Below are 21,822 nucleotides of genomic sequence, written 5' to 3'. Positions count from 1 at the left end.
TGTGCAGCTCTAAATTGTTTTTTAGAACAAAGTATGTTATGTATAAATGAATAAATAACTATGTATATACCTAGACCTTGTTGAAGGAACCAACTAAAATTCCATTATGTGTTATAAAGCTACTTGGAGAAAGATAGTAATTCAAAGAATTCTTTGCGACTATTTAAAATAGCACATTAAAAATAATTGTTTCATATTTTAAATTGTGATTTGCTAATTTTTTACATCAGTATTCCTTTCTAAAATATACATATTTGTGCTATTTACCAAATTCTCAATATGCGCCAAATGCTTAGGAGGTGGGAAACAGTAACATTTTTAAAAAAAATTATTAAATATAATGTATTGTTTGTGTCGGGGTACAGGTCTATGATTCATCAGTCTTAGACTACACCCAGCGCTCACCACAACACATACCCTCCCTAATGTCCGTTACAAAGTCACCCCATCCCCCCACCCCCCTCCCCTCCAGCAACCCTCAGTTTGTTTACTGAGATTAAGCATCTCTTGTGGTTTGTCTTCCTTTCTGGTTTCCTCTTGGGAAACAGTAACATATCTTAATGGCATAGAAGAATGAGTCCAGGATCTTTCTTAAAGTGATTTTGCTTATTTCAATCAGAGCATTCTCTGGTCAGTTAGTAGAGAATGTGTCATTACAAATAAGTATTTCAATGATTTTTTAAATGATGAAGGTTATAAACAATGACTTTGCCAGAAGAGGTATTTTTATTTGAATTTAATTTGTAAAGTTTGTCACCTGTTTTGTCTTTACTACCTGGCAGAAACTCAGAACCCATTTTGGACAGTCGCTTGGTGAAGCTTTCTATAGGTTTTTCATCAAATGCTGCTTCTAATCTGAGCCAAATCAAATATTCCAAAGGACTACTAGTTCTTCCAGAAATTAAAGGATACATACCAGCATTGTGGGACTCAGTAGAAAATTTTTGAGGTGATGAGCTCAAACACAAATAGATCAATGGGTAGACCATTTGAAATTGTACTGTTCAAGGCTAGTCACTCCACTTCTCATGGAGGGCTGGAAAGGATTGACCATGGACCTAAACCTCCTTCGGTCAGGCTTGCTGGAAGACGAGGCAAGGGAGTCTTTGGAAGGCCTCATCTAAGAGGATCTAAGAGCAGCTGCCTCCCTCTGACTCTATGAGGGTAGCTGAATAAAAGGCGACCCAGAAATGGAGATGATGCAGAACCGGTGACTGACGATGCAAGTATGAGGAGCAAGTAAGCCCTCAGAGAGCATCCTGAAGGAAACGGAGCTGCCTGAGCAAATCTAGCAAAGCTGGGGCATTGGAAGCAACTTGGCTTCTATTCTGCTAATCCAGGGTCAGACCAGAAGCTCCAGTCTGGTCACCCACTATGTGATAATGGGGAGAAGTGCCTCTGCTCCCAAGTATGTTAGGTTCCAAATATATCAGACTATGTGCATTGCCTCCCCAAAATATTGCTTTCTGCCATTCCATTCCAGGCAGTTGGCAAATGCCGTGCCCTCACCATGAGCACAGCCACTCCCTCTGCCCTTAATTTTATTAGAGCAGGTATTGTCACATTTATTGTTGTATATTCTATCAGTGGCCTAAGGTGAGTACACAACAAGCCACATCAGATAGGAGGATTTTGGCTTTGGGTAACTTCTGAGCTCAACTCAAACTGGCCCATTAATAACTGAGAACCTTTATTTTCTCACATACCAAGAACTCCAGAGATAGTGAGAGCCTCCCTCTTAGTTCATAATGATTCTCTGGGCCATACTTTTCTTTAAATGTCACCTACATTCTCAAGCTGATGGGAGGGTTTCTGCTTCATATCCAGGCAAGAAAACATCAGGGAAACGAGGGACTGCTCTGCTAGTGCTCTCTTTTAGGAATGAGGAAAGCACTCACAAAAGCCTCCCCGCAGATCCCATGTCTTTATTACCTTAACTGGGACATGTGCCCATTCATCTATTAGCCACTCACAAGGACGATGGGATTATCCTGAATGGGTTAGACAGTTCAGGATCCACTTCCTAGAACCGGGGATGGGGTCACCTACCTCAGTAAAAAGGAGATGTATGTGCCAGATTCTGCTCAATAGGTAAAAGGAAAAAATGGACACTGAATGGACAACCATAATATCCAGTACATACATCTCAGCAAAAGTACGGATTGGATAAATGAATCAGCAACAAAGATGGGTTCATTTTACTACTTTGTGCCTTCATTTTTCCCAAATAGAGGGTAGTTTAAGATATTCGCTAGTGTCAGAACAAGGCTGATCACAAATTCAGACCACTGTTAATTAAATGTTGCAATTCTAAATATTTACCTATTTCTACATATTTACATATTTAAATATTTAAATTCTTATGTCAATGTTAATGTTTTCCATGATATTTCTCCACACCATTTCTATGCTGGTATAATGACTTCTTAATGGTGATCCTATTGCTGTCTGGATTTTATTTTATTTTTTAAAAGACTTTATTTATTTATTTGATAGAGAGAGAACACAGGCAGGGTAAGCGGTAGAGGGAGAAGCAGGCCTCCCTCTGAGCAGGGAGCCTGATGTGGGGTTAGATCCCAGGACCCTGGATCATGACCTGAGCCGAAGGCAAATGCTTAATGACTGAACCACCCAGACGCCCCTGCTTTCTGGATTGTAAAGAAAAGTAATAATCAAAGTTTTACGTATGAATTTTGGTGAAGTACTATCATAGCTAATACGCTTATCAGAGTTTGGGATTCTGAATAAGACTTTAGTTTTTTCATGGAGTGTGACTATTCAGGCAGGAACCAGTCAATTACTGGCCAATAGGAAAACTCTCAGAAGTTTATTTACTTACCCAAGCAACACTCAAAACTTGTTTTGGGGAGGATATCCTTTCGGTGTTCTAGGAACTAAGTAAGTCTATTATTGTAAAGAACAAAGTTAAGTGATGAGGATTTTGGAAATAATATAGTTGGTTTGTTGAACAGAAAGAGTCAACACAAGGAGAGAATTCAGTCTCTTGCTGCATTCCTTCCCCACCCACTGCCCTTCGGAAACAGAAGAAATTGTTGGCAGCGTATACAATCCCTTCCTATGTACATAATGGATCTGTAATTCAATTGTGTGAAAATTCAATGGTTGGAGAGGGGATGGTGTTCACTACCAAAAGCCAAAAAATGTTTTCAAAAATCTCTAATTATCTCTCTCCCTTTAGGCACACTGCGGACACTGAACATGTTCTTTCCTTCAGAACTGAACCCCGCAAGAGGCACACATGGAAAACAAAGATTAGTCACTTCTGCCATGCCTTTGATGATTTCCACCTTTATCAGAAGTCGCACACTGGGACCCAGGATAATTTTTGGCAGGGTGTTTAAGAGTTTTAAACCTCCATGCCCTTTCGTGGTGCGTGCAATTCCCATTTCAGCTGCTGGTCGCCTGGATCTCAAGGTGATTGCATTTGTTCTCCTAGAAAGGATTTCAAGCTTAGGAGACTTATGCTTCCACTTAACAGAAGAAGAAGACCGGAAATCCCATGTAATATTGCAATGCTTTTATAAACATGGCTGCCTAGGGATTCAACGCTGTGAATCTGGGCTACACAAGCAGACTACTGCTAAAAATTGAAATTATTTCTTTTTAATCAGTGGGTGTTCAAAATGTTCAGATTGGGTATTCAATTCATAAGGAACAAAAATACAAGCTGTTGGAATGTCAAATTACTGGAAGTTGAGAATAACCAACTGACTAACTGTAATGATTGTTTGTGTTTGCATTTTAGTTCAGCCCTACTCTTTGACATGGAGGGAACTTGGAGCCCCAGTCAGACACCCACTAGGGGGAGGCAGTGGGAGGGCATCACCTCCTGAACCTTAGCCTCTAAGAGAAACTTCAAGGTTCATGCTCAGTGACATTGACAAGAATTGCCTGCAGTTGGGGACCTATTGGTCCCCTATGTCTGGTAATTCCTGAGAAAACTAGATCAACTTGGGTAGCAGCTGGGAGGTAACCACCCACCTTGGCTTCTGACAGCAGGAAAAACTTGTGAGTGCTGGGACCTGCACACCAGGCCACAGAAGGCATATTGATCTGGGGTACTCCACAAGGAATCCCACCAAGGGAGTAGTCTACCACAGCTCAAGGCTGTCAGTTGTAAGTACCACTGGGATAAAAGTGGAGAGGAAGTCAGGAGTGGCCAGGGAAGAGGAATTAGAGTTGAAGAAACCTACTTCTGAATAATCCGTTAAGAGAAAAGACGTTGACTTTGAACATGTGTTAGTACCAGATGGTACAGATCAGGTAAGAACTTTGTTTCTCTCCAGCCCTTCCTCCACACCTCCCCATTCTATGTCAATGTTGGGTAAGGAAGGAAAAGTGAGGAGAAGGAAAGGAGAGAAAAACAACCAGCTACACCTTCTAGCTAATAAAAAAGGTAGGCGGCCACCTGCAGTCAACTCCAGCTGAATAAGCAAGGGGATGTAGGGAGATGGCTTATTTACAAATGAGGACTGGAAGTGGATTATTATACTCTCTTAGACATTCTCATTGCACCCCCCCCTTTTTTAAAAGATTTATTTATTTATTTTAGAGAGCACAACATGCTAGCTTGCGAGTGGGGGGAGGGGCAGAGAGAAAGAATCTTCAAGCAGAATCCCCATTGAGTGTGGAGCCCTATATGGGGCTCAATCTCATGACCCATGAGATCCTGACTGGAACTAAAAATCAAGAGTCTGATGCCTAACTGACTGAGCCACCCTGGTGCCTTGACATTCTCATTCTGAACTGGAACCACAAATAAATACAAAATAATCTCTTTTTTAAAGGTTGGGGGCGGCACCCACGTGGCTCAGTTGTTAAGCGTCTGTCTTCTGCTCAGGTCACAATCCCGGGTTTGAGCTCCATCATTGGGCTCCTGCTCCACAGGAAACCTGTTCTTTTCCCACTCCCCCTGCTTGTGTTCCCTTTCTAGCTGTGTCTCTCTCTGTCAAAAAATAAATAAATCTTGAACAGGAACCATGGCTAGGACTCCAATGGACTGTAAGATTTTGAATTACATAAGAGGAATGGGAAGAGTCACCAAGATTGCTGAAGTTTTCTTCCAGGAGTCCAGAAGAAATAGCCTCCACTGGGCAGTTTTGACAGGACATGAGAGACAAAAGTAAAGTTGCAGTCTGATAACATCTCACAAATTGTGCAGTTCAATATAGTAATGTATGTATGTGTTTGTGTGTATAGAGTTTCTTACCTAAAGTTAGTTAGGAGTATAAAATATTAATACTTTTTAAAGATTAACTCCATTATAAATAGGAGATTAAGACAGTGATTTAAGTACAGAGCTATTTAATGATAAAATATGACACTACCTTGTTGTGATGTAGCCATAAATATTTTAATTTTCTAAACCTAGATAGATCAATGACCTCTGTCAGATTCCTGAAAAGAAAAGAAAAAGTGAATATTAGCAACAATTAATTTATTCATAGGTAAGGTGAGTTATATAGTAGAACTTTGGAATAACTGGAAAGGCCTCTCTCTTATTTCAAAATTGTTGTCACACCTACTTACTAATTTCTGAAATACTATCATTAAAACTTCATCCATTTTTTTTTAAGATTTTATTTATTTGACAGAGGGAGAGACAGCAAGAGAGGGAACACAAGCAGGGGTTGCTGAGAGGGAGAAGCAGGCTTCCCACAGAGTGCAGAGCCAGACGCGGGGCTCAATCCCAGGAACCTAGGATCATGACCTGAACTGAAGGCTGACACCCAAATGACTGAACCACCCAGGCACCGCAACACTTCATTCATTTGGATTAATATTTTTGTCAGCCAGTTTAAAAGAAACACTGAAGGCAAACACTCTATCACATTACTAGAAATTTATACTTCATTATGATTACATTTATTGGGACCTTAGTTTGAAAAAAAAAAAAAAAGATTTTACTGGGGACTGGGTAGAGAGGAAAAAGTAAGTGGGGAAGACAGTGGATTTGTGCCTAAAATGTGAAAACCCTGTTGGCTCCTACTTGGACAACGTCTGCAAGGTTCTTGCTTTGGGCTTCTCCAGATCTTGGCCACAATATATTTAAGATGTGGAAATGGCCGTATGCCGAGAGACAGAGACTAGGGGAAGTATTTTATTTTCCTTTATGGTTTAGTAGCTATGGGGTCAAAATATTACCATCCTTCTTGAACTGTGCAGGTGGTCCTGAACCTTGTTGCTGTTGCTGCTCTCTCTGCAAAGGGACAAGCATGGGTGGGGAAGAGGAGTGATCACAAATGGGGCAAAGCCCTGAGGATTGGTCCTTGACTGCTATGGGCTAGAATATTCAGATCTCTTTTATTTCTCAGGGCAGAAACTGTTCCCAGGCTGGATATGTATACATGTGTGTCTTTATGCATCAAACACTATAGAGCACACACTCTGTGCCAGGAAGTCTTCCAAGTCCTTAACCAATACCAAAGTTCATTAATGTTACATCTGTTAACTCATTTGCTGCAACATCCTTTCACAAGTTTTTTTTTTTTTTTTTTAAACTTTGGGATACTGAGGGGCTATATTTTTTAAATATTTTAATGAAAATGCTATGAAGTTTTTAACAAAAATTTTTAGGAGAACGTGCTTTTAAGTCATGTGAAAATATTTCTAAACAAAGGAAACATTTTTCAAAAACTCTTTTATATTGAAAGATTTCAAAACTAAAAAATGTTGAAGGAATAATACAATGAAAGGTTGTAGAGCCCTTATAATTTTAAGTATTTTGCCACACTTAAGCTTGCTCTCTCTTATCTATATAATAGATGTTACTTATTGGTTGATAATTTTCTTGCTGAATCATCTGAAAATGAAATTGCAGACTTATCACCATTAGGGCTTTCACTCCTAAATACTTCAGCATGCATACCCCTCAAACAGGGACGTGCTCCTGCATGGCCACAACACTGTTATCACACCTTAAAAATTAAATTGAATTCAATAATATCACTAGCATTCCTTTCATATTCATGTTGTGCCTGTTGCCCCTAATTTTTTTAATAGTTCTTTTCTTTTTCAGTCCAGAATCCCATCAACATTTATGCTTTGCATTTCAGTTGATATAATCCCTTAGTCTTCTTAATTTAGAATATTCCCCTTTTATTACCTTGACATTGATTTTTGAAGAGTCCAGGACAGTCATCTGATGGAATGTCTCCTGTTCCTGATTTGTCTGCTTGCTTCCTCATGATTAACTTCCAGGTGGACCATTTTTCAGGAACAAAGGTAGTGATTACTGCATCACAGAAGGAGGCAAGTAATGCCACTTGGTCCCACTCTTGGTGATGGAAGTTCAGCCCCTTGGTTTTGGCTTTGTCCACCAAGTTTCTCCATTGGAAAAGCACAAATGCTGTCATTGAGAAGTAACATGTGGGGCAAACCTCTGATGACTATGTGTATGTCTCAAGCCCCAATAACTTATTCAATGGCTTTAGCTTCAGCTGATGATTATTGCTGAATCAGATGGTTTGGGATTTCTGTTAAATAGGTGATGGGTATTAAGGAAGGTGCTTGTAATGAGAACCAGGTATTAGGTAAGTGATGAATTCCTAAATTCCGCACCTGAAACTAATATTACACTGTATGTTAACAACCTGCAATTTAAATAAAAACTTGAGAAGATCATCCACCCTTCCCCTTTCTTTCAGTCACTCTCTTTCCCACTCTACTTGTATCTGAAGTTTTTCTTATTCCTTTTCCATTTTTTTTTTTTTTAATTCTCAAACTATCCCAAATAAGACTTCAAGCAGACCACACATCCTTTAGACATGCACTCTTAGTCTTCGAGTGCTTCTCTGGCACAACAAAATATTCCAGACTCGTCAAGAGCAACTTCTAATAGGAGACTTATACACATAATGCATTCTCTTCTCACTGTAGATATGTAGCCTATTTCTTGGAAGAAGCATTTGGATCCTGGTACACCTAAATTTTTCATTGGGCAGAAAAGATAATACATTAGCTTCATCCGTTCCTGTGAAAAATAAAACAATCATTATGTGGTAGCAGAGAAGCTCAAACCCCACTTAGAGGATTTCCCCAAGGATTTCCCAGAAAAGTTATTTTAATACATTAATACTTTGAAATATCACCTGTGTCAAGTTAATGTCATTAATTTTCCTATGCTAGTGATTTTGATGCTGAATTTCCAGCTATTACATAATGTAACAAAGTGCTTCCCTTTTAAAGGGATTTTAACTCAAGTCAAAAGATTTAGTTTTGTGGGTGAGGAGCAAGATGGTGGAGGAGGAGGAGACCTAAATATTGCTGGGTCCCAGGAGTTCAGCTAGGTGATCATCAAACCATTCTGAATACCTACAAACTCAATAGGAGAGAAAAGAGAAGAGCAGCAATTCTAGGAACAGAAGGCGACCACTTTCTGGAAGGTAAGACATGTGGAGAAATGACTCTGAAGTGATACATGGGAAGATAGACCTTGGGGGAAAAGGCTGGTTCCCGGCAGGTGGCAGAGCAGCAGAGCACAAAATCAGAACTTTTAGAAGTCTGTTCCACTGGAGGATGTCACTCCAGAGGCTAAGCATGGGGTGGAGCCCTCACAGGGACAGTGTGGCCTCAGGATCTGCTGGGTCACAAAAAGACCAGGGGTGTCTGAGCATAGCAGAGCTCCTAGGTATCAGAGTCAGGAAGCCGGCTGCAGAGATGGAGTTGAGGACTATGCTCTCAGCTCCGGGTTACCTTACACTGTGATCCAAGGCACAGTTGGACCACTGGTCTTAAAGCAGAGACGCCAGAAAAATATACACTAACAAATCAGAAGAGACCCAAAACCAGGGGCAGAAGAAAGGAGGGGAGAAAAAAAAATACACACACACACACACACACACACACACACATACATATTAGACTAGTGAATAGAACAGGGCCACACACTTGATTTTGATTTGGGGTGTATTTTGATCTGTAAGAAAAAACTGCTTCCAAAATTTTAAAAAAAGAAAAACTTATATATATATATATATATATATACACACACAAAAATAAGGGTAAGCATGATGAAGGGATGGAATGTAACTGTAAAGGTGACAATGAAAAAACATTTTAAAAAAAGGAATTGATAAGAAGTTGGTTGAAAAAGAAAAAAAAAAAAAAGAATGGGATCAGGCTGGAGACTAGAACAAATCCCTGTGCTAGATTTAGGGTATATTTTGATGTGTTAGAAGAAACCATATCCCAAAATTTTAAAGAAAAAAAAAACCTATATAAACACAAAAAATAAGGTTAAGTACAGTGAAGGGATTATAACAATGAAAATTTTAAAAGATTCTTAAAAAACATATTGATAAGATAAAATAGTTAAAAAGGTTAAAATAGGAAAGAGGAAACATTTAAAAAGTAGAATAGGAAAAAATAAAATTAAAAAAATTTAACTTCGAAAGATTAAAGAATCATGGGGAAAAAGCCATGGATTCTATGTGTTTTATTTTCCTGGCTCTGGAGTTCCACAGCTCTCATTGATTAGTGAACTTGGTCTTGGCTGGATGTTCTTGCTGATCTTCTCAGAGAGGGGCCTGTTGCTGTGATTATCAAATGTCTTTGCCTGAGGTGGGATTGCACCACCCTTGCCAGGAGCCGGCCTAAATAATCTGCTTGGGTTCGTTCTCTGAAGCTTTTGTTCCCTGAATGCTTTCCGTAGAGTTCTGGAGGACGGGAATACAAATGGTGGCCTCCCAATCTCTGGCCCAGAGGAGCTGAAAGCCTGGGGCCCCACTCCTCAGTGAGCCCTCAGAGAAAAGCGCTCAATCGCTCCTGTCTTCCTGGTCTCCGGTCACACTCCAAACTCACCCAGCATGTGACCGAGAGTTTCTATCTCTGGCGCACGGCCCCATGTGGAGTTTCCAAACCCAGTATTTTCCTGCCATGCTCCCGTGCCACTTCTCCGGAGGAGGAAGGAGGATGTTTCCCCAATCTACAACCTGTTGGGTCCCTGCTTGAAGAGCAGTGGCCTGACTGTGCCTCCGATCACAGTTTAAGGTAACCCTGAGCTGAGAGCCCCTCCTCGGCTCTGTCTCTGCAACCGGCTTCCCCGCTCCAAAACCTTTATTGAAAAGGAAAGAGAAAAAACCCAATTGCTGCCAATATGGCTATTTGGGGTCTTTTCTGGTTCCATATAAATTTTAGGATTATTTGTTCCATTTCTTTGAAAAAATTTATAGTATTTTGATAGGGACTGTGTTAAATGTGTACGTTGCTTTAGGTAGCATAGACATTTTCACAATATTTTTTCTTCCAATCCATGAGAATGGAACATTTTTCCATTTCTTTGTGTCTTCCTCTATTTCTTTCAAGAATACTTTATAGTTTTCTGAGTACAGATTCTGTGCCTCTTCGGTTAGGTTTTTTCCTTGGTATCTTATGCTTTTGGGTGCAATTGTAAATGGGATTGACTCCTTAATTTCTCTTTCTTCTGTCTTGCTGTTGGTGGATAGCAATGCAACTGATTTCTATGCACTGATTTTATAGCCTGACACTTCACTGAATTCCTGTATGAGTTCTAGCAGTTTTGGAGGGAGTCTTTTGGGTTTTCCACATAAAGTATCATATCATCTGCAAAGAGTGAGAGTTTGACTTCTTCTTTGCCAATTCCGATGCCTTTAATTTCTTTTTGTTGTCTGATTGCTGAGGCTAGGACTTCTAGTACTATGTTGAATAGCAGTGGTGATAGTGGACATCCCTGCCATGTTCCTAAACTTAGGGGAAAAGCTCTCAGTTTTCCCAAATTGAGAACGATATTCACTATGGGCTTTTCAAGGATGGCTTTGATGGTATTGAGGTATGTACCTTCTATTCCTAAACTGTGAAGAGTTTTGATCAAGAAAGGATGCTGTACTTTGTCAAATGCTTTTTCAGAATCTATTGAGAGTATCATATGGTTCTTGTTCTTTCCTTTATTAATGTATTGTATCACATTGATTAATTTGCAGCCCAAGAACAGATCCCACATGGTCATGGAAAATAATCATTTTAATGTACTGTTGGAGCCCATTGGCTAGTTTTTTTTTTTTTTTAAAGATTTTATTTATTTATTTGAGAGAGAGAGAGCATGAGCGAGGAGAAGGTCAGAGAGCGAAGCAGACTCCCCATGGAGCTGGGAGCCCGATGTGGGACTCGATCCCGGGACTCCAGGATCACGCCCTGAGCCGAAGGCAGTCGTCCAACCAACTGAGCCACCCAGGCGTCCCTATTGGCTAGTATTTTGGTGATAACTTTTGCATCCATGTTCATCAAGGATGTTGGTCTATAATTCTTCTTTTTGATGGGGTCTTTGGTTTTGGGATCAAGGTAATGCTGGCCTCATAAAATGAGCTTGGAAGTTTTCCTTCCATTTCTATTTTTTGGAACAGTTTCAGAAGAATAGGTATTAATTCTTCTCTAAATGTTTGGTAGAATTCTCCTGGGAAACTGCTTCAATCTCCTTACTGGTTATGAGTCTGTTCAGATTTTCTATTTATTCCTGGTTCAGTTTTGGTAGTTTATACATCTCTAAGAATGCATCCATATCTTCCAGATTGTCAAATTTGCTGGTGTATTTTTGCTTATAATTCTTGAGATGTTTTTATTTCTTTGGTGTTGGTTGTGATCTCTCCTATTTCATTCATGATATTCTTAATCTCAGGAAACAAACCAAGGATTGCTGGGGGTGTGGGGAGAGGGATAAGGTGTTTGGGTTATGGACATTGGAGAGGGTATGAGTGCTGTGAATTGTGTAAGACTGATGATTCACAGACCTGTACCCCTGAAGGAAATAATACATTATATGTTAATAAAGCAAAAAGATGTGCAGACAAAAAAGCAAAAAATAAAGTGTTAGTTCTTCACTTAAACCTGTTCAAAATCATTAATGGGCTGTTGCGTTTCAAGGTGATGCCAGTGGAAGACAAAGAGAGGAAATCCTAATGATGGCAATGACTCGTGCTGAGAATAGTATATCAGCACTGTTGTTGTATGTGTTCTCCATGATTACTCAAGGAGACATTGATAAGTCACCCCACCCCCCCAACACAAATCCAGGGCAATAGAGACTCAGGCAAATAACCTAGTTTACCCACTGTATTGATCTCTGGACTGAGAAACTTTTTTTTTTTTTTTGTACCAGATGGATTGCATAGTTACTTAGTATTTTGGGGATATAAAATGTGTTTCCTTCACTAGAGAAGACCACTAATTGCCCACTGTCAGAGGACCAATATTTCTATTTTTTCCTCTAGTGTTTTAAAGCTTTTCTTACTGTTCTTTATTTGCCCTTACAGTGTACTGTTGTTAAAATCATGAAAGGTTTGGAGTTGCAATCTTTTGACCACATAAAATATGTATTGTTATTATAAAACTAACTGATCTGTAGAAAGAGTCCAAGAGTAACTTTAAGTGTGTCAGAATTATCTACCATACTGTTCCCTTCTAAAATACATATTTTTAAAAATCTTGAATTGGCCAGCTATTTTTCCCCTTGGACTGTTACCAAGACAAATATTTTTCTCTGCACTTAAAACCTGAAAATATATATACACATAACAAAAGAAATACATTTATTCATAAAGGATTTCCTCAAGTAACCAAAGATAAAGTGATTAAACTCAGTGATAAAGTGGGACATCTTTGGAAGGTAGCTGAGTTAAAAAAAAAAAAAAAAGAGTAGTTGAGTTCCAGAGAATACATGAATAGAAATATAACAAACTGATTTTAATATCATACATGGAGTTCATAGAAATTAAAAAGCATGAAGTGGGGGGAGGAAGAGTAGGAATAGGATCATTGTTGTTAAATGCAATGTCTAGTTGCACAGATGTCACTTGCTGGCAAGCAAAACCTGTGGTGTCAGAGTCCCATCTAACCTGTAACTTCCTCTTCCTCTTACCCCTGGGTTCTCTCTCAGGCACTCTGAATACTCTGCAGAAGAAGAGCCCACCTTGTTGGCTGCCACCTTAGGGAGTTGGAGGGGTTGTTACATAACGAAGGTTTCCTACTTACCAGTGAAATTAGTACAGGGATTGTTGGTGAGGGGTCTAGTATCAAAGGGTTATTATTATAATATAGGGGTATGATGAGCCATTATTTTCTAGTAGTAGTAATTCTGTTAACTCTATCAATGCTCACTGAGCGCTTACTGTGTAAGCATCTCTTCTACTTTCTGTAAGACCCTCTTCTACTTTCTTCTAACTCACCCAATGTTTACCTAACAACCCTGTGAAAAAGATAGCATTGTTATATTCAGGAAGGAGTCTTGCCAGATGAAATACAAGACCCATTTACATGTGAATTTCAGAGAAACCCAAGGAAGTACGGGACAAACTTAATACCAAAGAAAAATTAAATTCATTTGTTTCCATTAAATTTACATGTAACTGGACTTACTGTATTTTTATTTACTAAACTTGACAATCCTAACAGGGAGGTTGATGACATGCCCAAGATCACCCAGGTGGAAGGGGTAGAGCTGGGCTTCAAACTCAGCATGGTTCCATAATCTTTGTTTTCATCCATTTCCATCTTGCCTCTCTAATAGAGACTTGGACACCAATGAATAGAATGGTAAAGTAATTAGAGCATAGTACTTGCCTATCCAGTTCTTGGGGAAAACAATGGAAAACAACATTTGAATCTGGGACCCCTGGGCGACTCAGTCAGTTACATATCTGCTTTCAGCTCAGATCATGATCCCAGGGTCCTAGGACTGAGTCCCGCATCAGGCTCCTTGCTCAGCGGGGAGCCTGCTTCTCCCTCTGCCTTCCGCTCCCCCTTCTTATGCTTGCTCTCTATTTCTTCCTTTCTCTCTGACAAATAAATATATAAAATCTTTGAAAAAAAATCTGAATCTGTGAAACATTATAATATGATGCTCTTCTATTTCTTATATAAAGTACACTCACATTTGAGAAAGGAACAGCTCAAAGACATCAGCATCCCTCTTGAAGCCACATATCTTTAGTTGATCTTCAACTGCCTGATAACATATAATTAATCTGTCAAGCCACATTCCACTGAGCAAAAATACAGAGACATTTGCAGTCAATAACAATAACGTCTACAAGAAGATCAAACGAAAGGTGAATACGGAGGCAACCACTCTAAACTGATAAATTCCAACACTACAATTATATACTATTTAATCATTTTTGTGGTTGAATTTCATTATCCTTAATCCTGGGCACAGATGTGTAAATAATTTTTAATCAAAGAGAAAAAAATGCGTACGTGTACATGAGCACCAAAAACAAGTTTTCGGTTCTCTATGAGGCAGAGTGATTTGGTCTTTAAATATTCTTAAATGTTCTTTCAAACATGAAGAACTCATATTTACAGAAGATATTTGGTGCTATGATTGCAGGTGGAGTGTGATACAATGCACATTATCGTACAGGTGCTTGACACTGTGAGTTCTCAATAAACGTCAGAGGAATGCATGAGTGAATAAATATCATTTCCTTTCTTTGCAAAGGAGCCATGTCTTCATTTTCCACCAGTTACTAACATTTTTCCTTCAAAAACAGCAATTTAAGTGCTTTGCTTTTTCTTCCTAAGAGCTTTTGCTAGATTACAAAATATCATCTACAAGCCACATGGCCTAAAATGATATGGAAAAAGTAAAGCCTATCTATAATTTGCCATGAAGGAGTAAAGCTAACAAGACACAACAGAAGTAGAAAGTATAATTGTTGCACTACTGGAATCTGACAAACACTGTAATTATCACAGTCAAAACAGTGACCAAAGTTCGGTTGGCATTTGTTGTGGGTGGTGAGGTTGTGATGTCATTAAGTGATTTATGAAATTTTGACAGGAGATTTGTTATTTAGTAGAAGACTTTAAAAAAAAAGTTAGATTTAATGGGATGAACACATATCATAAGAAGTGAAGAAGATAGATATATCAGGGATTGAGTGTCATTGCTAATTTTTATCCCGAAGTTCTATTTTACCTTGTCACACAAGCTGAATCTTGGGGCTTAGAGAATTCGTTGGTTCACATAGAGGTATTTCTATCAGGGCATTTCGTAACTCTATAAAAGGCAAGCTGATTTTAGGGCTTAGAAAAAAACCCATTGGAGGAGGCCTCTGCATCTGGGTCTGGATGTTTTAACTTAAACATCTAAACTAGCAGCTTCTTCTATACATAGTCAATCACAACTGTGTCAAAGTAGAATTAAAACTTTGCAATGCCTGGGGCACCTGGGTGGCTCAGTGGGTTAAAGGCTCTGCCTTCAGCTCAGGTCATGATTCCAGGGTCCTGGGATCGAGCCCCACATTGGGTTTTCTGCTCAGCAGGGAGCCTGCTTCCTCCTCTCTCTCTCTCTGCCTGCCTCTCTGCCTACATGTGATCTCTCTCTGTTAAATAAATAAATAAAATCTTAAAAAAAACACAAAACTTTGCAATGCTCTATTAAAGTTATAAATGTGCTTTTAACTCAATCCTGCCATTCTACATCCAGCACTCATAGCAGGACTCGAGTGCACACATATACATGATTTGATACATTTGTGAAATATGCCTCACATTAATGGGAATATAGAATTCCCACATTAAAGGAAATTCTAACTTCACAATAGAATCCTGTGTAGTAACTTAAATATATGCAGAAATAGATACCTACACATCCAAAATTAAAAATGCCATTGGAGTTATATGTCAACACTGTTTTTATTACCAATGACATTTATTTTTATCTATTTATGTATTTTAAAGGGAGAGAGAGAGAGCAAGTGGGAGGGGCATAGGGAGAGGGAGAGGGAAACTCAGACAGACTCCATGCTGACTATGGAGTCCTGTTTGGACCTCAATGTGGGGCTGGATCTCACAACCCTGAGATCAGGACTGGAGCTGGAAGCTTAACCAGCTGTGCCTCCCAGGTACCCCGTCAATGACATCTATATGCACACAAATGCACACACTCCAAATTGTTAAGAAAATAATCACTTGAGATCATGCAGGAGTTTCACGTTCTGAGCAATACATTTAAAAATAATTATTTGACAAAAATTAAAAAAAATAAAAGTAACATTCAAATATTTTAAAATAAGCACCTATTAATTTAGTCGTGGCAGAATAACACAAGCTTTGAAAATTTTAGCCATGGAATGAATATTTAAGGATTTAAGTCAAATTTTGAAAATTAAGAGATGAAGAAGGAAATTGAAATTATCAGCATAATATCTAAGTCACTGCTATAATAAATTATTTATTTATCCAGCTTTTTATCATGGTATTTTTCTTTCCAACCAAAAATTTCATATGACTCTAACAACAAGCATTAATGTCAAAGTGCCAAAGAACATAAATCTGTGCCAAGAAGTTTCAAGTTTCAGTGAATCCGTTGATTGGGATCCAGTTCCCAATCAACACACAACTTCACCAGGAGCATATTCTTTTCATCTAAAGAAGCACACCAAGCATTCTTCCCCTGAACTATTTTTTTTTTATTGTGGTAAAATATATAGACTATCGGAATTTACTGTTTTCACTGCATAGTTCTGTGGAACCATGGCCACCATTCGTTTCCAGAAGTTTCTCGTCTTCCCCAAATGAAACTGTATGCCTTCAACACTAACTGCCAATTTTCCCCTTCCCTCAGCCCCTGGGAGCCACCCTGCTATTTTCTCTCTCTATAAATTCGACGACTCCAGGTGCCTCATCTAAGTGGAATCAGACAATATTTGTCCTTTTGTGACTGGCTTATTTTGCTCTGCCTAACATCTTTAGTGTTCATCCCCGTCGTAGTGTGAGTCAGCCTTTCCTTCTTTTTTAAGGCGGAATCATGTTTTATTGTAGGTGTATACTATATTTTGTTTTTCCCTTTATGTATCTGTGGACACTTGGGTCGCCTCGATCTTTTGACGAAGCAAAGATCTTCAGGAAGATGACTCTGGGAGCACAGTGTGTATGATGGGCCGAGGTGCAGAGAGAACTGCAGATAGGAAGCAAGGCTGCCTCTGGCGAATCAAGGCAAGGCACCAGGAGAGCGGCAAGTGGGAAGGAGCAGTGAGTGAGCAGGCATGACAGAGGGCGTGCGAGAGAATTGATGGAAACTGGCAAATAATGAGACAGAAGACAGGCTAGCAAAGTCACAAGTGGTGATGCTAATGAATGTGTTCATGCGATGATGATGAGAAAGTGATTGGAAGGGAAGACGGACTCAGCTGGAAACATGGAAATTGGGGTGCTGGTGAGACACACAGGTCAAGGCATCCAGCAGCAAGCTGCCGGTGGAAGAGAGGAGCTCAGCAGAGATATCAGGCTGGGGATGACAGCCTGGTCGGTGCACAAGAGCAAGTGGGACCCCGGTTCAATCACTGGGAAGGAGCCACATTGAGAGAGAGGAGGAGGGAATGAAGCTACAAAAGCAGAAAGCAGAAGAAAGAGGGTTTGGAGGGAAGGTTGCAAAGTTGGAGAAACAAGAGCACAGTGGGAGCTGAGATAGCAAATTTCAAGAAGGTAGAATTTGAATCTGCAGTGTTGAGTCGGGTAGTAGAGGATATTACTCAGCAGAAGTACTGAATTCGGACAACAGTTTTCTGACTGGGGTGGGGAGAGGAATCAGATTTCAAATTAACTCATTAACCAAACAGGGATATAAAAACAATGCAACATGGAATTAGGGTATGGAGAGTTCCAGCACAAGGAGGATAATAGCAGTTTCCTCCCCGGACCCTTGCCTGAGGATCTAGATAAAACAGGGAAAAAGTGTTTGAAAACGGTGGGATTATGAAATCCCAGAAGAATGAAGTCTGTGTTAAAATCTATAGACGAAAACGTTCTCTTTGCTGACTTAGGTACTGCAGCGATAAATTCCTACAGCTACATGCAAGCCACACGCACCGCAGCTTAGTTAGGACTTAGTGTGCGTAGCTTTCAAATCCTTACAGAAGCCCCAGCCTTGATACACATGGCAGTCCCAAGCCTCCCCAGAGCGCCCTAGAACTCTTCAGCACTTGGGAGCTCCTATGGCCAACAATTCTGACAAGTTTTCCCACTCAAGCATTCTTTAAGCTTAACTGCCCACAACTCTATTTGTACTGTTCATCAAAGAAACCTTCCTCCTCCATGTGTCCATTTGCACTTTATATAAATAACCCAGAAATGCCCTCTTTAGGGGGAGGGCATTTCTGGGTTATTTATATTTGTGGGAGAGTCAAGATTCCAAATTGGTGGTTTTATTATCTAATCTCTAAACTGCCAATGTTACATAGGCGGCGGACGGTAAGCCAGGAAAGGTTCATGTAAATCCGCCAGTGGGGATCAGAGGCATCCCCACACCCTACCCTGGAGATTACGGACCTCCAGCCTCAGTGGAGGGCCTAGGGTCTGCCATTGTTCTACCCGCTCCGGCCGACCGCTGGCTGGGGCTTTGGCGCAGGGACCTGAGGGGCTCGTGGCCTGGAGAAGGGGTGCCGCTTACCCTGCGGCTGATCTCGAAGGCAACTTCCGGAGCCCTGACTAAGCTCGTAGAGTGTAGGGAGACATGGGGCAGATGGTTCGGGTCCCAGGCCATCAGGGCACTAAGGGAGGCCAGCAGCACCTACTAGCCATCCAACCTAGCTCCACGGCTCATTGGTCCGTTACCAACAGTTACCGCAATCTGGGCGACTAAAAGCCAATCCAAACTAGGAAAGATTTGAAGCCAGTCCCTTCTATGACGTTTTCACGTGTGGCCCTGTAGCGCCCACCACGTTGTACCTTGAACACACTCGTGTTTATTCAGCGTGCCGTGCAGCTTGCCGCCCGTGCCAGAGATGGAGGGGTCCGCTATGTCAGAGCACTCCAGTGGCAATCACCCACTAATAATAATTTCATTGATCTGAGCTCTAAATACTAGAAAGCTTAGCTTTCTGAAGAGTAGACGTACCACTGGCCACATGAGGGTGGGTTGAAGGAATGCCCTACAGAATCCTAGTGGGGCTTGAAGCAAAGAAGAAAAAGAATCAGTATTGCTCATCCTCCCTTATTTAAAATTTTGACATTCTGTTCATCATGAATGCTGTTGCATTAATTTTGAATTTTACATATATCTATATATATCTATATATAGATATATACATATCATCAGCACTTGTTTTGATTGCTGAGTTTGGATTCCTTACATTTTTGTAATTTTTGTACTAAGACCAGTGTCTTACTTGCCTCCTCCTAGACCCGGTCCTGGAATGCAGGTGGAGGTAGCAATATCAAGGAGACCCAGATTCCACGTTTGCGGAAGAATGGAACTCTTGACTGATCTTATTGTGAAGGGCAAGGGCATGTTGGTTCAGTAGCTGAAAACTCCTCCCTCTAGCAGAAAATGGGTAAGTGGAGCCACTACGTGGCAAGGTTTTTCCAATCTTCAAGGTGTTATTGTTGTTTAATTGATAGCTCCCCTACTTCTATTGGAACCTCTTACATAGGCTATGTTATGATCTTATTTATATGAGTCTTGTTCCCCTCTAGCTTGGGACATGTTGAAGGCAGGATTCTCTCTGGTTCATCACTGTTTTCTGCCTGGGCCTAGTACCCTGCATTCTGTAAATGTTGATTTAATTGAATGAGTTGGTTTCTTGGGTCCAAATTTGAACTTGAAATCTAGAATTAAATGTAGCTGTTAGAAAGGGATCAGGCTACTTGCATGAAAAAATGCTGGTGTTGGAATAGAGCATTTACAAATGTCTCAGAAAAATCAAACGCCCACTCTTTTAGTACTTCTGAAATGTATTTGGGTCGGGTAGAGTTGGGTAAGTAGAAGTCTTCCAAGTTATCACAGAAGGAGGGATCATCTGAGAATGATTGTCCAAGTGGTTTTATATCCCAGAAATAAAGATCAATTAAGAAGAATGATCCACTGAGAAAATGCATAAAGTAGTTGACTGGTGTCCTGTCTCCCATTTTTGCTCTTAAACATGGGTTATAGAATTTCAAATATCATTCATGTATATGCTACAAGAAAAATGGAAATACATGCTATTTGTTCTACTTCGTACATTACACAAACGTGAATTTTAGAATCAAATGCAAAATGCATTTCCAGAGCATCTTACATAAATAAACTACCACCAGTTGATTTCTACTAAAATCACATTTAAAGATTATATCCTTTATTTTTTAAAATCTTTTTAATGAATATTAAGAAGAGAAAAAGAAATTTTGAAAAAGAGCTCTATTCTTCGTAAAGGAACTCAGAAACTCATTTATTATAAGATCTTAATGTGTTCTCTCTTTGAGAAAAATTCATAATTTAATTGACCATGAGGACTAAAACAATGCAAATTTAATTTCAGAATGTCAAAGTTGGAGGTTAGCGAAGCACATTTTTGGTAAGAGGCACTATCTAGAAATCCTCACATTGGTGGCATAAAGTTTTTACAAAATAAGTATCTTTAGCAGAGTGAGCAGAGATTTTTTAACCTCTGTGAGGTAGGATTAGAGCCTGAGGAATTCAGCTTGAAATTTTAAAAATCCATGTAAAATGTACATTCTGCTTTACAATCAATCTTGTTTTAATATGAAAATAAAGTGGCTCCCATAACTCCCCTCAAATCTTTGAGTAATATTTACACTCAAGCAAGACACCCTGTGTTTATCCTGTGGCTTTACCTCCCTGGCAAACTGCCATTGCCTGCAGGGGTGTGCATACCCCATTTGAAAGCTCTATCATATCATGTATGTGGCTTTGGATAAGAAGAAAGAGCCTGGGCTCCAAGTCGGGGCATGTGGGGTTTGGTCTCAGCTCTGACATTAACTAGTTGTTGGCCACTTTCAAGTCACTTAATGTCTCTGGGCTTCAGTGTCTTCAATAGTAAAATGAACAAGTTGGAAGTTTAGCTCAAAAATCTAATTACACTCCTCTAGAAAAGTAGTATGTATTGTTGACAGAGTAAAATGTTCTTGTTGAGATGTTGACATGTGATTGTTTTTTAAGAAGAATTTTCCAGTGGAAAATGTGTGAGAAAAAAAAAATTATGGGTGTGATGGTTACCATTAAAGCTAAATAATTTTTAAAATCTTCTGATTTTTGCCTGAGCAATTCCAATAATCAATCTACATGCTATTTTTGCAAGTGAGTGAAAAATATTTATTGCATGAAATAATCATAATCAGCCATTTTTTACTGTGTAGAATGTGCATAGAATGAGAAACATATCAGCCACAATCCAAATATATTTTTATGTGTTTAAAAATATATCTTTCTAATGATAGTTGATAAGCACAGTATCAACATTCATTGCTTTAAGTTTAGGTAAAATACCATTTTAGATAATAACTACAATTTTTTATTTACATAAAATGAAAATGAATGAAATATTGAGAATTCATTGAATTCTCCATGAGTCTTTCATGTTACTGTAAGTCTTATAGGAAGAGACACTGACTGCCTTTGTTCAGGACTACATTTTAAATTTTTATAATGAACACACTTGGAAGATATAGTGTCTATCTCCTGAGCAAATTGTGGGTGAGTTTTTGGTTTTTTCACTAAGAAGCATAATAAATGCAATGTCTCCTTCCCTTATAATAAAGATAAGGTCAGGCAGACTTTTACTGTCCAGTATAAAAGATTTAGGTTTTCTAAGTTTAGCATTCCTCTCCTCTAACACAGTCTACTGTGTATGACCACATCACCTGGCCTGCTTCTCATTACCTTTTGGAAACTGTGGCTGAAGGATACTCAGGCTGTGCTGTTACTGTGAGTAGTAAACGGTCCTTAGTCTCTGACCCAGAAGTCTCATATCATCCAGCTACCTATGAAACTGTGGCTTGCTAACAACTTGTTTCTGCCTGTCTGGTTTTGTCTTTTTTTTTTTTTTTTTTTTTTAAGAATGGAAT

General features: G+C 39.5%; 1 protein-coding gene across 1 annotated transcript in view; it reads right to left on the bottom strand.

Moving 5' to 3' along the window:
* LRRC72 (leucine rich repeat containing 72) overlaps nt 1-18,520 on the bottom strand; it is a 42,226-nt gene extending 23,706 nt beyond the window's left edge. Inside the window, exons 1-3 of the mRNA XM_044244545.1 lie at nt 18,428-18,520; nt 13,905-13,978; nt 5,349-5,418 (exon numbers count right to left, since the gene is read on the bottom strand). Coding sequence (XP_044100480.1) covers nt 5,349-5,418; nt 13,905-13,978; nt 18,428-18,520 — 237 coding nt within the window. The remainder of the gene's footprint in view (nt 1-5,348; nt 5,419-13,904; nt 13,979-18,427) is intronic.
* Nucleotides 18,521-21,822: the final 3,302 nt, after the last annotated feature.

The sequence above is a fragment of the Neovison vison genome, chromosome 4 (genome assembly GCF_020171115.1).
Source record: "Neovison vison isolate M4711 chromosome 4, ASM_NN_V1, whole genome shotgun sequence".
NCBI classification, from domain to species: domain Eukaryota; kingdom Metazoa; phylum Chordata; class Mammalia; order Carnivora; family Mustelidae; genus Neogale; species Neogale vison.
Note: the sequence above shows the minus strand (reverse complement) of the source record. Positions and strands in the feature narration are given on the sequence as shown.